Genomic DNA, 13,154 nt, shown 5'->3' with positions numbered 1-13,154 from the left:
TTTGGGTCCCTACAGAAGCTTGATCTTGTTGGTGAGGCGCTACAAAAGGTGGATTTGGATAAATTCCAGGCTCCGCACGCAGAGGGCTGCCTGTATCTGGGCTGAGCAGAGGTGAAGGCCGAGTTTGAAAGCAAAGAGTGTCCAAGAGCTGGAGGTCCCGGAACTTTCTGGTATCGATGACTTGTGTTGTCCAAGTGGCTGGAGCCGGTGGCCCAGTTCACTCCATCTGAAGTTCTGCCTTCCAGCGTGTGGGTTTTTTTGAGCACTAACCCAGCAGCAAGTGGGGTTTTTCCAAGAGCAGGTCCCTTCACCGAAGGGGCTGCGAGCTCCTGAGTGCTGCTGTGCGATGACCGAGGCAGCGCTGGCTCTAGAACGGCGGGGGATGCTCGGATACCGAGGCGCCGCGGCCTGCCATGCTTCGTGATGTGCTTTACTGGGAATGAATGGCAGGTGCGGCGGGGGGGCGGGCGGAGTTGCGCTGGCAGCGCAGGCTGGCGGCAAGCGGCCCCCGCGCGAGGGCCCCGGTGCCGGTGTGCTGGAGTCGGTCTACTTCGGTTGCGGAATGTTGAGACGAAACCGGCGGGCCTCGCGCGCCCGCTCTCCGGGACCCGGCGAGCGGCCGGTTGCGGCTGGGAGCGGCGCGAGCGAAACGGCTCGTGCCGCAACGCCGCCGAGCCCCGACGCCGCTGTCGGTGCCCGGGTGAAGGCCGGACCCGGTAAGGCCCAGCCTGCCCTCAGGCCCGGGCCCCGCCCCCGCCCCGCCCCCACACTCGCCCCCGCCCCCCGCCCCGCTGACGTCACGCCTGGGGTGCGAGGGGAGGGCGGTGCTGCCCAATCAGGCGCTATCTCTGAGGGCGGAGCCGGCAGCCAATCGGGGCGGGGCGGGCGGCGGGATGGCGGCCACGATGGCGAGCGCGGCGGAGCGGGCGGCGCTGGTGAGTCGGGCGGGGCGCCGCCGTGCCCGCGGTGAGCGGCAGTGGCCCGGCTCCGGCTGGCGGCGGCCCTGCCGGGGGACCCTGGCAGGCCTGTTCCGGCTGGCTGGGCCCGGGCCTGAGCGGGGGGGCTCCCCGGGCGGCGGCGAGGCCTCCCGCTGCCCCTGGCTCCCCGCGCCTGGGTCGAAGCGCTCCGCGAGAGCTGCAGGTCCCCGCTACAGGCCTTCGGGCCGTCCCCGGGCCCCGTCCCCGGGCCCCGCCCCCGTGCTGCCCGCGGCCTTCGCCGGCTTCTCCCCGGCGTCGCTTTGACGGTCTCCGCCTCGGCGTTCCGCCCCGAGGGTTGGGCGGCAGCGGCCGCTGCTGCTCGGTCTGGCCGGGGCGAGCCCGGGGCGGTCGGTGCCGGCGGCGGCCCCGCTTACGGCGAGCTGCCAGGTGCCTTCCGTGACCTTGGCTTTGTCCCGGGCGGCCCGGCCCGGTGCTCGGTGGGCGCAGGACGCGGCTGGCCTGGCGGGGGCGGGCAGGGCCCGGACCGGCCCCGGGCCGGGGGCTGTAAGAAGGGGTGGCTTCTTGTCCAGGGAGGGGACTTAGGGGTTCGCCTGGGGCAGGGCTGAGAGCCACGGGTTGTCCGAAAGTTCTCGTGGTTTGGAGTAGCATGGCTGGCGTTCCTGAGAGCTGCAGGCGCCTCGTGCACGGACGTGGTGAATGAACTTGGTCTGAAATTGGTCCCCGGGTGGGGGGAAGATCTTTGGCTGTTCCTGGAGGGCTGAGCACCAGTGATGGTTTGCAGTGGAAATGTCTGTGTGGCAGCAGTGGGCTGGTGGAGGCACTAAAGGCACCCGCTTTACCGATGAGATTTCTGTTCTTTTGGGAACCTGGACGACAGCGAGTGTCACAGGGAATGAAAGAGCAGGGAATCCAGTATGTCAGCGTGATGCTCAGAAACCCAAACCAGGATGAAATGGTGGAAGTCAGTAGTCCTGCACCCACGCTGGTTTGAAGGATGACAGAGAATCCTTCCTAGATTTGTTGTACATACCTGCTCTGGGTGAATGTTTGTTGAAACAAAACTCTCCTTGTGCTACTCTTTGGTCAGGTGCAAAAGGTGACAGCACATCAGTGAACAGTTATTTGGTGTTTCTCATGGTGAACATGATGCCTGTTCGTGAAATCATAGGTCTCAATTTTGGAGTCGACCGCACCTTTCCAGTTTTTCTGTGGGCCACCTGCTCAGTTCATTCCATTCCAGTACTTTCCATACTAAAGATTTCTCCTCTTTTACAAGTTAGCAAGTGTCAGTCTTTTCTTTGTCCCTTGCTTGCTTCTGTCCCTGCTTCTCTGATGATCTTCTGTGTGGGGTCTCGTTAATTAACAAGAATGCTTTGCTGTGGTTTGAGGATCTGCTTTGTACAGGCTTCTCTGTAGCAGACAACTGATCGAGGCCTGAGGCGGCGTGTCATCAGATCTGAATTTGTAATAATAAATCTACTGAATTCGCCCAGATAATTGGGAGTCCTCAGCCTTTCTTTCTTCCCATCTGCTTTTCGGTTTAGCTTGCTTTATTTTTAGGTTGCTGTTGCTTGGTAAGGTGCCACTGGGGGTGGGTGGGGGGAGGACAAGGAGCATTTTAGGTTTTGTTTCTCACTATCTAATCGGCAACAAGTTTGCCTGCCAAATTTAGTCTGTTTTGCCCATGATGGTCATTGGTAAGGGATCTCTCTGTCTTATATCGTGACCTGCAAGTGTTTCATCTTATTTTCTCTCCGTCCTGTTGAGGAGGGGGAGGGGGAGAGGCCGGGTGGGTGTCTAGCAGCTGGCCAGCCAAGGTCAGCCCACCCCAGCAGCTTAAAAAGATCCGTCAGCTTTTGAAATAGTGAGATCTGTGCTTTGCTCTGAAATTCAAATGCCGTGCTGCCTGTTCTTTGCTGATTCTGTGATTATTGGTACAGCGACTTGCAGGAATGCTGTTTTGTTAAAGTCAAAACAGGAATGAGGACAGTTCATTTGGCTGGGGTGGAGAAGTGCAGAGTAAGGCTTTTCAACAGATCAGGAAGAAATATTTTTCTTCTAGTGTGTGATTTAAACAGCACGGACATAGCAGTATACTTAGAACATAAATAATTTTCATATATGTCTGAGAGATTTATTTCCAGTGTTCAGCTTCTAATGATTCCACTGCTATCTTTCCACAACGTAGGATGAAGAATTTAAATGGCTTCTGCAGGAAGAGGTCCATGCTGTTTTGAAACAGCTGCAAGATATTTTGAAGGTAAGGTCAATTTGCTTCATCTGGGTTTTGTGTTGTGGGTTTGTGTGCTCTCCCATGTGAGGAATGGTGGTGGAATTCCCAGGGAGGAAAAAATACTTGCTAAAGGGTGCACAGCAAGGTCCATCGTGCATGTCCTGTGCTGTCCCAAGTGTTTGCTTGCCCTCTGATCTCAAGGACACACAGTAAAACTGATTTCCCTTAGATTGCTCTGTTCGTGATCCTCTTTGCTGAGGGAGCTGCTTTGAAAAGGCACGTGGAGGCAGCCAGACCTGTCTGCCACACCTTTACCTGAGATGTGAATATTTTCTGGAACAGAGAATTTGGATCTGCCTGTAACTGTCATGTGATGGTGGAAACGAGCACAATAACCTTTAGCTGACAAGCTACTACTTGTGCAGTAATTAAAGCATGCACTCTCCACATTCAAAACCATCCTTCCCTTGAAATATACCGTTTCTCTGCTGGTACCTGCCCCTTGCAGATGTGTGAAGCGTTCAGCTGAACCCGGCCTGCAGCACCGTATCCCAGCCTGGGCACAGGCTGCTGGGTTTGGCGCTTCCCAGGCATCCAGGTGCTGAACTGGCCAAAGCCGGGGGGATTGTGAGCATGAGAGTTTGCTGCTCTCCTGCTCGGTTAGTTTTCAACAGGATCAGCCTCTCAGTGCTCTGAGGTTTTGGTGGGGGTTAGTGGGTGATGCAAGAGCAGGGGCACAAATGTGGAGGTGAGGGGTGGGTGCCAGCAGAGGTAGGTGTGCCCTAGTGCTGACCCAGGATGTGACTTGCTGTCAGGTGACAATAACCTGTGGTATCTGTGTGTGTATATATATATAGTAGGTGTTTTGAAGAATTTGTTAGAGGTTTTAAGGCTGAAGTGTGATCAAAGGACAGTCATCAACCAGTAAAACCAGTCAGGAGGGCTGGTTTTCACTCCAGGCTTAGCACGTGGGTAAGGGACCAGCAGTGCTGAGAAAGGGGCAGTGCCACGGTGCCCGAGGGCACACAGGATTGGACTGTGTGGGGTGCGCTCCTGCTGCCTGCAGCTTGGTGACCCCCTCTGGGCACAGGCCAACTTGTCTGGCTTCCAGGCGTGGAGCTGGAGGGTGCAATTTCCAGCACCTTTTGCCATGGGCTGCTTGTGCTGAGCCTTCTCCTGGGCTGCGCCTGTCCTGCAAGACAATGAGGGAAGATCCGTGTGCTGTTAGGTGGGTTGCAGGAGGCTTGGAAAGGTGACGGCTCTGTGCTCGCCCACTTGCTGGTGGCTGTTTTTCTGCTCTTGCCTTGTCTTTGTTCCTGGTTTGCAGCGCTCAGGGCCCAGGCGGTACCTCAGCACTCACTGTGTCCTCTCTTGCTTCCCCTGGGCAGGAGGCCTCTCACCGGTTCACCCTGCCCACCGGTGGCTCGGGAGGAGCTGTCAAGCAGGAGAACTTTGTGCTGAGCACATCAGGGTAAGTGGCCGCGGCAGCAGCGGGTGGCCGCTGCTCTGCCAGGCTGCTCCGGCGGGCGCTCCCGCCCCCGCTCGCCGGTGCTTGTGCCGGGGGCTTCCCTCTGGCAACGGGCGCTGCTCCTGGAGCGCCTGCGGCAAAGGTCCTCGCGGCACCCCCAGAGCGGGAGGGGGTTCTTTAATGAGAGGTTTCACCTGAAGGAACACAAACGAACAAACTCTCACGGCAGGTTAACGTTAACAGTCCGTAGCCGTGTTCCCGGGGCTGCCTTAGCCATACTTGTGCCATTTCCTGCAGACACTTACAGTACAGTGATTGATTCCTGACCACACAGGTACGTTGTGTCAGTGTGCTGCTGTCAGCAGTTTTGCCAAGGGGCATTCCTGGCAAAAGGCGGAGGGACTTTAGTTACAAGACCTGAATTCTGCTCTCGGCTGTTTCTGACTGTGTCTGTGGACAAATCTTAACCTCTGTCCAAATCTCCCTAAAAGAGCAATAATAAATCTACTTCTGACAGAGCAAACTGAGACCTGTACAGAAGGTGCTACAGAAGTGCAGTTTTGAAATAGCTGTCCAGTTTTTGATCTTCACCGCAGGCTTTGGTCTGAATAGCTGTACTCTGGCAGAGGTTGCAAGCTTCTTGTGAAGTAGTAGACCTTAGTCTTCAGAAACAGCATGGTGAGCACTTCATACAATGATGCAGTGATTCTGTATTGGGTTTAAAAGTTGTGTTCTTCAGATCTTAAAAAGTTGATTCCAGCTCTCATTCATTGTTGTTGCAAGGTGAATGAATGTTAAAGTGTTGACCTGAAGAGGCTCTGTCTAGTGTATTAAAATGTAAGGTGTAGCTATACTGAGTTCTTGAAGGCCCAGCTGCTTCAGTCTTCCCCCACTGAGCTGCTTCAGTCTTCCCCCACTGTTCATGGTAGATACAAGACATCTTGCAGGACCTTTTAAAGGTGTGGGGTTTTTTTTTATTTAGTTGTTTTTGGTTTTGGTTTTTTTTTTCTCGGAAGGGGGGCAGGGTGGGGTGTAGCTTTCAGCTCCCATATGAACCACCTAGCACTCCGATGTCAGTAATTCATCTAATATCTTGTGTTTGTGCCTGCTAGATCTGTTTGTAACAGCAGCCAAATCGTTGACAGGTAATACATGAAATAAGCGTGCTATCAGAAATGAATGTAATGTTTTAGGCAGGGCAGTTAGGGTGAGTTGGCTCATAAAGAATGTGACAGCAGCTGGCTGCAGGCCAAGAGCTGGGGACTTGAAAGTGTGTGTAGAGTTCACTTGCACCCCCCAAGTGACCCCTGGAAGGAGGGGAGCTTGGCAAGCTATGCAGGACAGGGAGGGGCGGTGTTGGGCTGGCAGTTTCAGTAGATGTCTTTTGCCTTCTGTGATTGTGTTACCCAGATCTATCTTCTTATTCCAGCACAGACCAGGTGAAAGGTGTGTTGACACTGCAGGGAGATGCCCTGTGTCAAGCTGTGAGTACTTGCCATGCTTCTTGTTTCATACTGCCATCAAGGGGTTGGGGGTCATCCTTATCGCACTTTGACCTCAAGGGAGAGGCCATCCTTATTATCCTTTACCAGTGATCAGTAAGTGTTTTTTATTGGTCTTCCCTAATGGGCCTTAAATCTTTAACATTTCAGCAACTGTTGACATTTGTCAAGATCCAGCATCTACCCCCACCCCCACCGTGGTGAGTGATGGAGTTGACGTTCATGGGGATTCTTTGCCTTTGCTGCCTTTGTTGGATAATACTAAATTTCTCTGGGGGCCTTCTGAGGTGAGGTCCTATGTCCTGCCTGGATCCCAATTCACTAAATGCCTTTCAACTTATCCTTTGTATTAAGATCTTCGTGTAGGAGGACCGAGGTTCTGACCATGCCAAGACTGCTGAAAGCAGCTTGCTAAAGATGGTCTGGGAGACAGAATAGAATGGGACTGGCAGTCGCCGTGTTCTGCATAGGGGGTTTACTTGCTCTCACGTGTTTGTTCCTTTCTTGAAGGATGTGAATCTGAAAATGCCCAGAAATAATCAGCTTCTGCACTTTGCATTTCGGGAAGACAAGCAGTGGAAGCTGCAGCAGGTACTGGTAACTTCAGTTGCGTACCCCTCTAGAGTCTGCACCCCCTGAGCGGTAGCCCCTTGCTTTCCAGAAGAGAAGGTTACATCCATCCTCCGTTAGCTCCAGTGATAAAAGCTAAGGGAGGAAACGGATGCAGTTGATTTTGGTTATGGTGCTGGGAGAGAGAAGTGGGTTCTGCTTGTTCCTGAAGCACACCGGTGAGCTGAAGGCTGGCTGCGTAGCAGTTGTAATCCTTTGAAAGGAGTGCCCAGGGTGTCTGTCTAGTACTGGCCTTGTGTCTGCTTGTAAAACCCAGGCTAGCCAGACAGAGAGCAAATTTAGAGGCTTTGAGGAGCTTGCTCTACTCTTATGGAAGCATTTCTTTATGCTGAGAGCAAATTTCACTGCATTGTGCTCTTGTAGCATAGCTGAGTTCCCTCAGCTAAGGAGTTAAAGGGATGTGGCTATCCAGATAACTGATTTCAGGACCTGATCTAGTGCCTGATCTTGAAGACCTAGTTTCCCACAGTTACTTTATCATAGCTGAGTAGGCTGGAGAAGGATGCATTCAGTGTGCTTCACTGTGCCCTGGTTCAGATTTTTGTGGGTGGTCCGTGTGTGTTTGGTAATGAGTGCAGTTTCCAACAGCTGCTTTGGCAGCAGAGTAAAAGCTCTATCTGCTAACTTTTTAGAAATCTAGAAAATTGTGTACTTGAGACATTAATGCCAAACTATGCCTTGCAACAAGGCAAGGAATTTTTTTGTGGTAACACTCAGCAGTGCATCCTATTTAGTGGCTGTTTTGTACTGCTGCCTGGTTGATGGGCTTCTACCGCCTTTTATGGAAAACCCCTTTCCTTTATTTACTTGCAAGAGTTTTGTGTTCTGATGTTGTTCAGATGTGGAATGTGAGTGCCTAAAGGACTCTGTGCAGAAGCATTTATAGTGATTATGTGGCGATCTCTATCCTGTCTGTGAGTTTCTTCTGTTAGCGAGCGGTGCCAGTTGGGGTTTTGTTTCTCTGTGCAAAGTCAAATTATTGCTAAGAAATTGTAGTATGGGCACATTTTTGAGGAACACAAGTGCAGGCACACAAGTTTTGAGAAACTTGATTAGAAAACAGCAAAATCAAAGGGCAGCAGGAATGAAGCAGGTCCTTATAATAGCAGGATTGGCGTTGCTGGGTTGGGTAACGCTGCCAGGAACCATTTAGCTTGCTCAAAAGTATCTGGGAGATGTAAAGGCTGGAGGTGGTTGGTGTTTGGAGATGCCATAGCCTGAGTATCTGCAGAGTCTCTCTGTAGTCTGACAGTGGATTTTATCATCTCTTTTCTCTGTAGCCTCTAGTGCCTTGTGCTTTCTTTCTAAGAGCAGGGCTATTCTGTGATCCCCAAGCTCTGGATGGGAAGGAGCCATGCCCAGATCTATGTCAGGGAGGCCTCTGCAAGGCTGAGCTGGGATCTGGGGGTGGTGGGGAGCAGTGTAGATGTATCAAACTACAAATGTCCCAGGCTGTGTTATCCAACTCCCAGCAGCCATCTCTCACACGGGTTTCCCTGCTTACATTTTACATTTATTGCACCCTCTGATTTACCCCTTTGCTTTTTTTTTTTCTTCAATTTTTCTGCTGCTGCCTGGAACCGAACACAAGTCACTTTCTCCCAGGGCCGTTTTCCTCTTCCTCTGGTTTGCCCTGGCTCACATGAAAGCACTGTGATACACCTATCAGCCTTGCCTTGATAATTATCTCCTGGCTGCAAGTGGCCTTAGAGCTTGAGAGGGAGTTGAGCTAGCTGTGTCCTGAGTCCGGACAAGTTCCACAGAAGCGGCTTCTTGATGCTGGAGATAAATCTCAACCCCAACAATGACTGTTTAGAAGGACTCTGGAATACTGCCAGAGACATATTAGAAATCTATGTTTGCTGCTCATTCCTGCTATTGATGTAATTTACTTTTTTTTTTTTTTTTTTTTTTTTTTTTAGCTCTGATAATTCCAAAGGAAGAAATCATTATTGGTGTTGCTAGACCTGACTGTTGTATACCATCAGCAGTGGGAATTGCTACCTGAACAGTCATGATCAGAGTAGTCCCAGGATGAGAGTGCCTGATGCCACTGTTCCTTCAGGGAGCAGTGGTATTTTTATTGACAATCCAGTTTGTAGCTACCAGGCTGTTTTGCATCTCCAGTCCTTGAGTGAAGACCCTGATAATGCATCTGGACTGCAGTGGTAGATTTGTATTAGTGTGTGTGGTGCTCAGAGAGAAATGTCCTTAATGTTTGAGAAGTCACCGTTATCTTAGGGCCAATGAGATAGCCAGGGAAACCTCTACTTCCTAGTGTGTATTATGGAGAGTGTTTCTTTAATAGGGCTGCATTTGTTCCTTTGCAGATCCAGGATGCTAGAAACCATGTTAACCAAGCCATTTACCTGCTTATGAACAGAGACGTAAACTACCAGTTCAAAACAGGCTCGGAGGTCCTCAAGGTGAGGAGGAAGCCCTCTCTACTTGGGTAGGAATGTGCATTATTTTCTTCCCTACGATATACCATTTCCTTCAAGTACAGTTAATGCACATTACTGTGTGGGGTCTCTTACTGGAAGTGGATTCCCCAGTTGTACCCATATCTACCTGTGACAAGGAGTATCCATGTGACCTCATATTTGATATGAATCTATACCAGTTTAGCATCGGTAGTAGGGTTGTACGTCATGGTGAGTGGCAATCTGAGCAGTCAGTGCCCTGTTGCACACCTGTGATGGGAGCATCTCCCTTGATCTTTTTCGGGTGATGTGGTTACACAGCTCATGCTCTTCCCTGCCAGTCAGTGCTTTTGGTGAGAGAAGAAACGAGGCGGTCATCAGCAAACAAAACATTACAGTTAGTACTTGTGATTTACTGATGATTTGAAAGCGAATTCTCACTTGCTAAGAATAGTTGATGCGGTCTGATACAGACCAGGTGCTGCGTGGCCGTGAAGCCCAGCCCTCTGCTTGGAATGCTCTCTGAAGCTGCCAGAGTTTTGACTTACTTGGTCGAATTCATCACAGTATCAAATGCGAGAACACTAAACCTTTCTAGCCTCCATACGGGCTAGTAGTAGGAAGAAGCTAGGTAATAAAACTATTTCCTTTTTACTTCTGGGTAGAAGTAGGGATGAGAGATTAGTCATAATACAAAATGCCTTCATCTTAGCAGTCGTGAGCTCTATAACAGACACATGTTGCTTTCCACTTCTTTTCTGGAGAAGGAAGTCTGCCTGAATCAAGCCTTGGAACTGTGGTTTCTGGCAGGATTGGGCTCACAATGAGCTGGTTCTTTTCTCTAGTGCCCTGGCTTATACGTGGTTATGAATGGGGGCAGGGGCGTGCAGCAGTCGTTGTACCCATGATGTGGGAATGGGGAGAACTAGAAGACAGCTTCTTGTTTCTCCTTAATGCCTGTTCTTCAGAAAAGCTGATGAGTTTGTTGATGCTTCTGTGGCATCAGCAATTGATTGCATGTTCTCTTCTTATTCTTCTAATGAATAGCTGTTCTCTCTCCAGTCCCTGGTATTAAGCACCTCTGGCTTTGTCTCACAAGTGTCTATGATGGTGGTAACAGTAAACTGCATTTAGGTGGGAGCCACCCCTTCCCAGTAAGCCCCTTCATTCCTGGAAGGGCAAGGTAGGGTGGGTAGGTGGTTGTTGCTGTTGCAACACTTACAAAATACTGTAGGATTCTGCAGCATGCTATCCAGAGCTGTCCAGGGATTGCCACTGAGCAGTATACTGTACGTTCTCTTGTAGCTTATGGATGCTGTGATGTTACAGCTCTCGAGAGCCCGAAATCGACTTACCACTCCAGCCACTCTGACTCTACCAGAGATTGCCTCCAGTGGTCTTACAGTAAGTATATGGTGGTCTAGATCTCCATACAGTCTGGCAGCATGCAGCAGTTAAGGTACTATGCTGCATCCACTGGTGGAAGTGGATTTCTAAAGTGTCTCCTGAGGCAGGAGGAGAGCGCTGAAGTAGGTGCAGACTCTGAGCCTTTTTTGGCTGCTCTGTATCTTCGTGTGGGAAAGCAGATGTCTTGGGCATGAGGACTCTGGTTCTCTAGAGAGTAAGTTCTGTTCTGTGTCCAGGAATCTTGTCCAGGGATGATTTGCCTTTGTGAACACTGCTCCATCCTCTTTTGTCACCATTGTGTGCACATTATTTGATCAAGTGCCGCAAGAAGAACAACCATGGCCTGCAAGCTGCTCAGTCTTTGTTTCTCTCCTAATGTCCCTCTCGCTGTGGGGTAATTGTAGTATGGCTTAGAAAAAGGTAGTGATTTCCCAGCGTTAGAAACAATGGTCCTTTCACTGACAAACTACATATTTTCTCACCAGAAAATGTTCACCCCTGCTCTGCCTCCAGACATCCTTGTGAATTTCTATATAAACCTGAATAAGCTGTGCCTGACTGTCTACCAACTCCATGTGCTCCAGCCCAGCACAACCAAGGTGATGCCTACTGTCTCTTTGAGCCTTGTTTGTTTATTTCTCCCTGCATCCCACTGTGAGGAGGAGATTGCACTGCTGCATGGTGCAATGTCATATGCATAAGATAATGTAGAAATGACTGTAACTTCCTGATAAGTGTCTGTGTTTAGATCAGCTGCAGACAGAACACTGTTTATAAATCTAGTTTGAGCATGGCTGCTTAGCCCAGAAGAAAAACACAGTGCTTGTGGAGAAAGCCAGTAACTACTTTTTTTTCCAAGTAATGCTTTATCTTACAATATAGTTTGATAATTTTGCATAATTATGTAAGGGCATAACTGTATTAATGCAGTTTACATCAAAGTAGGGTTTTCTGGATGGAGCTTTGATGGGTATATTTCTGCCTCACCTGTTGCATTTGGGTCAGCTTGATGTCCTATAAGAACTAAACTCTTAAGCTTTATGAAATGCAGTCCTTCCATAAGGATATCTTCCCTAAAATCTGTCTGTTGCTTTTCTTCTGGATCTTCTCATCTTACTTTTGTGGTGTTAAAATTTGGAGCTAAGTTGGACTCAGCCTCTCTGTAGAACTTTTTTTTCATGAAGGAGCAGGAAGGGATCAAATGACATGGATTCCCTATGAATGGAGTATTATGGTATAGGCATTTCTTGATGTCAGGCTACTGAAAGTGCAAACCTCTAAGTGGTTTGTTTACTGCATCGCAATCCAAATCCTAATGACTTTTTCCTTCTCCTCCAGAACTTCAAGCCTGCTGGAGGGTCCATTTTACACAACCCTGGAGCCATGTTGTAAGTACAGTCGCTACAAGGGCTGTGTAACAGGTGTAGGAGTATGCTGAGGATGAGATCCAAATGGCTGTACACAGTTTTGATTGAAGCATCTGTTAAGTGGAGAAGCTGGACTGAGTCATTTGCTGTGGCTGTGCCTGTGAATGCATAGGTGCCCATCATAGCGTTTCTGTGATGATTTGGTCATAAAGGCCCAAAGATGTGACTTTTCGGGATACAGCCTACTGATGCAGTGCCATGAGTTTGCCTAGAGATGAGAGCTGTCAACCACAATGAAAATTAGGTTATTGGCATTGCCGTCTGCATTTCCTGCCTTTGCGCCTCTCTGAAAAGTGGCGAAGTTTCTACCTTAACCCAATTAGATTTAGCTTAACTCTAAATCTGGTCAGAGACAGACTGAGAGTTTGCATTCTATAACTTTGCCAGATGCTGTTTTAAATGAAGTAGAAATCATCATATTCTCTTCTGTGAGAATGGAGGACAGGTGAGTTTTGTGTTCTGTGCTGTTGTGTGTGAAGCTGTGCTTTTTTTTTTTTTTTTCCCCCCCCTCCCCTGCCCACCCCTCCAGTGAGTTTGGCAACCAGCGGTATGAAGTCAGCCATGTCCATAAAGTGGAATGTGTTGTCCCATGGTTAAATGATGCCCTTGTCTTCTTCACAGTTTCACTGCAGCTTTGCCAGCAACTGAAGGACAAGGTAATGGCCTTGGAAAAGGGGCTTTGTTTTTAACTCTGGATTTTACGAAGACCTCAGATCTCCTAAAATATCTGATGTCATGTTATTCTGTACAACTTGCGTATAAACTGAAAACAAGTGCTGAGTCAGTGCTCTGGAGCCAGGGAGCTGGCTGGCTCTGCCTAGCAGGCACCATCTTGGATAAGTATAGTAGTGTGGCAGATGTCTTTGCTCAACTAGTGACTAGATGAAAAGGAGCAGATAGACGCTTCTGTGTTCTCAGTCGTGAGCTGGATGTGAGGAAATGCCAAGGTGCTGGAGGGGAGGCATGGAGTTCTTGGCAAACTGGGTTGGAGTAGACCCATGTTCTGTTCCAGATCTGCAGCTTGACCTGGCTGCCACCTTGAGCAAGTAACTTTGCACTCCAAGCCTCTTCCGTGATAATAGCAGCAAATCCGGCCTTCTGCAATGCAGTGCTGGAGTGTGTAATG

At 49.8% G+C, this 13,154-nt stretch overlaps 1 protein-coding gene across 6 annotated transcripts in view; it reads left to right on the top strand.

Annotated features, from left to right (window-relative positions):
* The first annotated feature begins 609 nt into the window (after nt 1-609).
* The window catches only part of ROGDI (rogdi atypical leucine zipper), a 169,650-nt gene continuing 157,105 nt past the window's right edge, over nt 610-13,154 (top strand). Inside the window, exons 1-11 of one of the 6 annotated variants that reach the window (XR_013927524.1) lie at nt 610-935; nt 3,127-3,198; nt 4,560-4,642; nt 6,069-6,123; nt 6,652-6,732; nt 9,102-9,197; nt 10,500-10,598; nt 11,087-11,200; nt 11,940-11,989; nt 12,416-12,473; nt 12,650-12,684. Coding sequence is in view for 4 of the 6 variants with exons in the window: in XM_080383469.1 (XP_080239595.1) it covers nt 894-935; nt 3,127-3,198; nt 4,560-4,642; nt 6,069-6,123; nt 6,652-6,732; nt 9,102-9,197; nt 10,500-10,598; nt 11,087-11,200; nt 11,940-11,989; nt 12,558-12,684 (819 nt within the window). In the remaining 2 variants the exon portion in view is untranslated. The other 5 variants (XM_080383466.1, XM_080383467.1, XM_080383468.1 and 2 more) reach the window with 5 other exon arrangements.

The sequence above is a fragment of the Falco punctatus genome, assembly GCF_963210335.1.
Source record: "Falco punctatus genome assembly, chromosome: 4".
NCBI lineage: Eukaryota > Metazoa > Chordata > Aves > Falconiformes > Falconidae > Falco > Falco punctatus.
The sequence above is the reverse complement of the archived record's forward strand: the minus strand, read 5'-3'. Positions and strand labels throughout refer to the sequence as shown.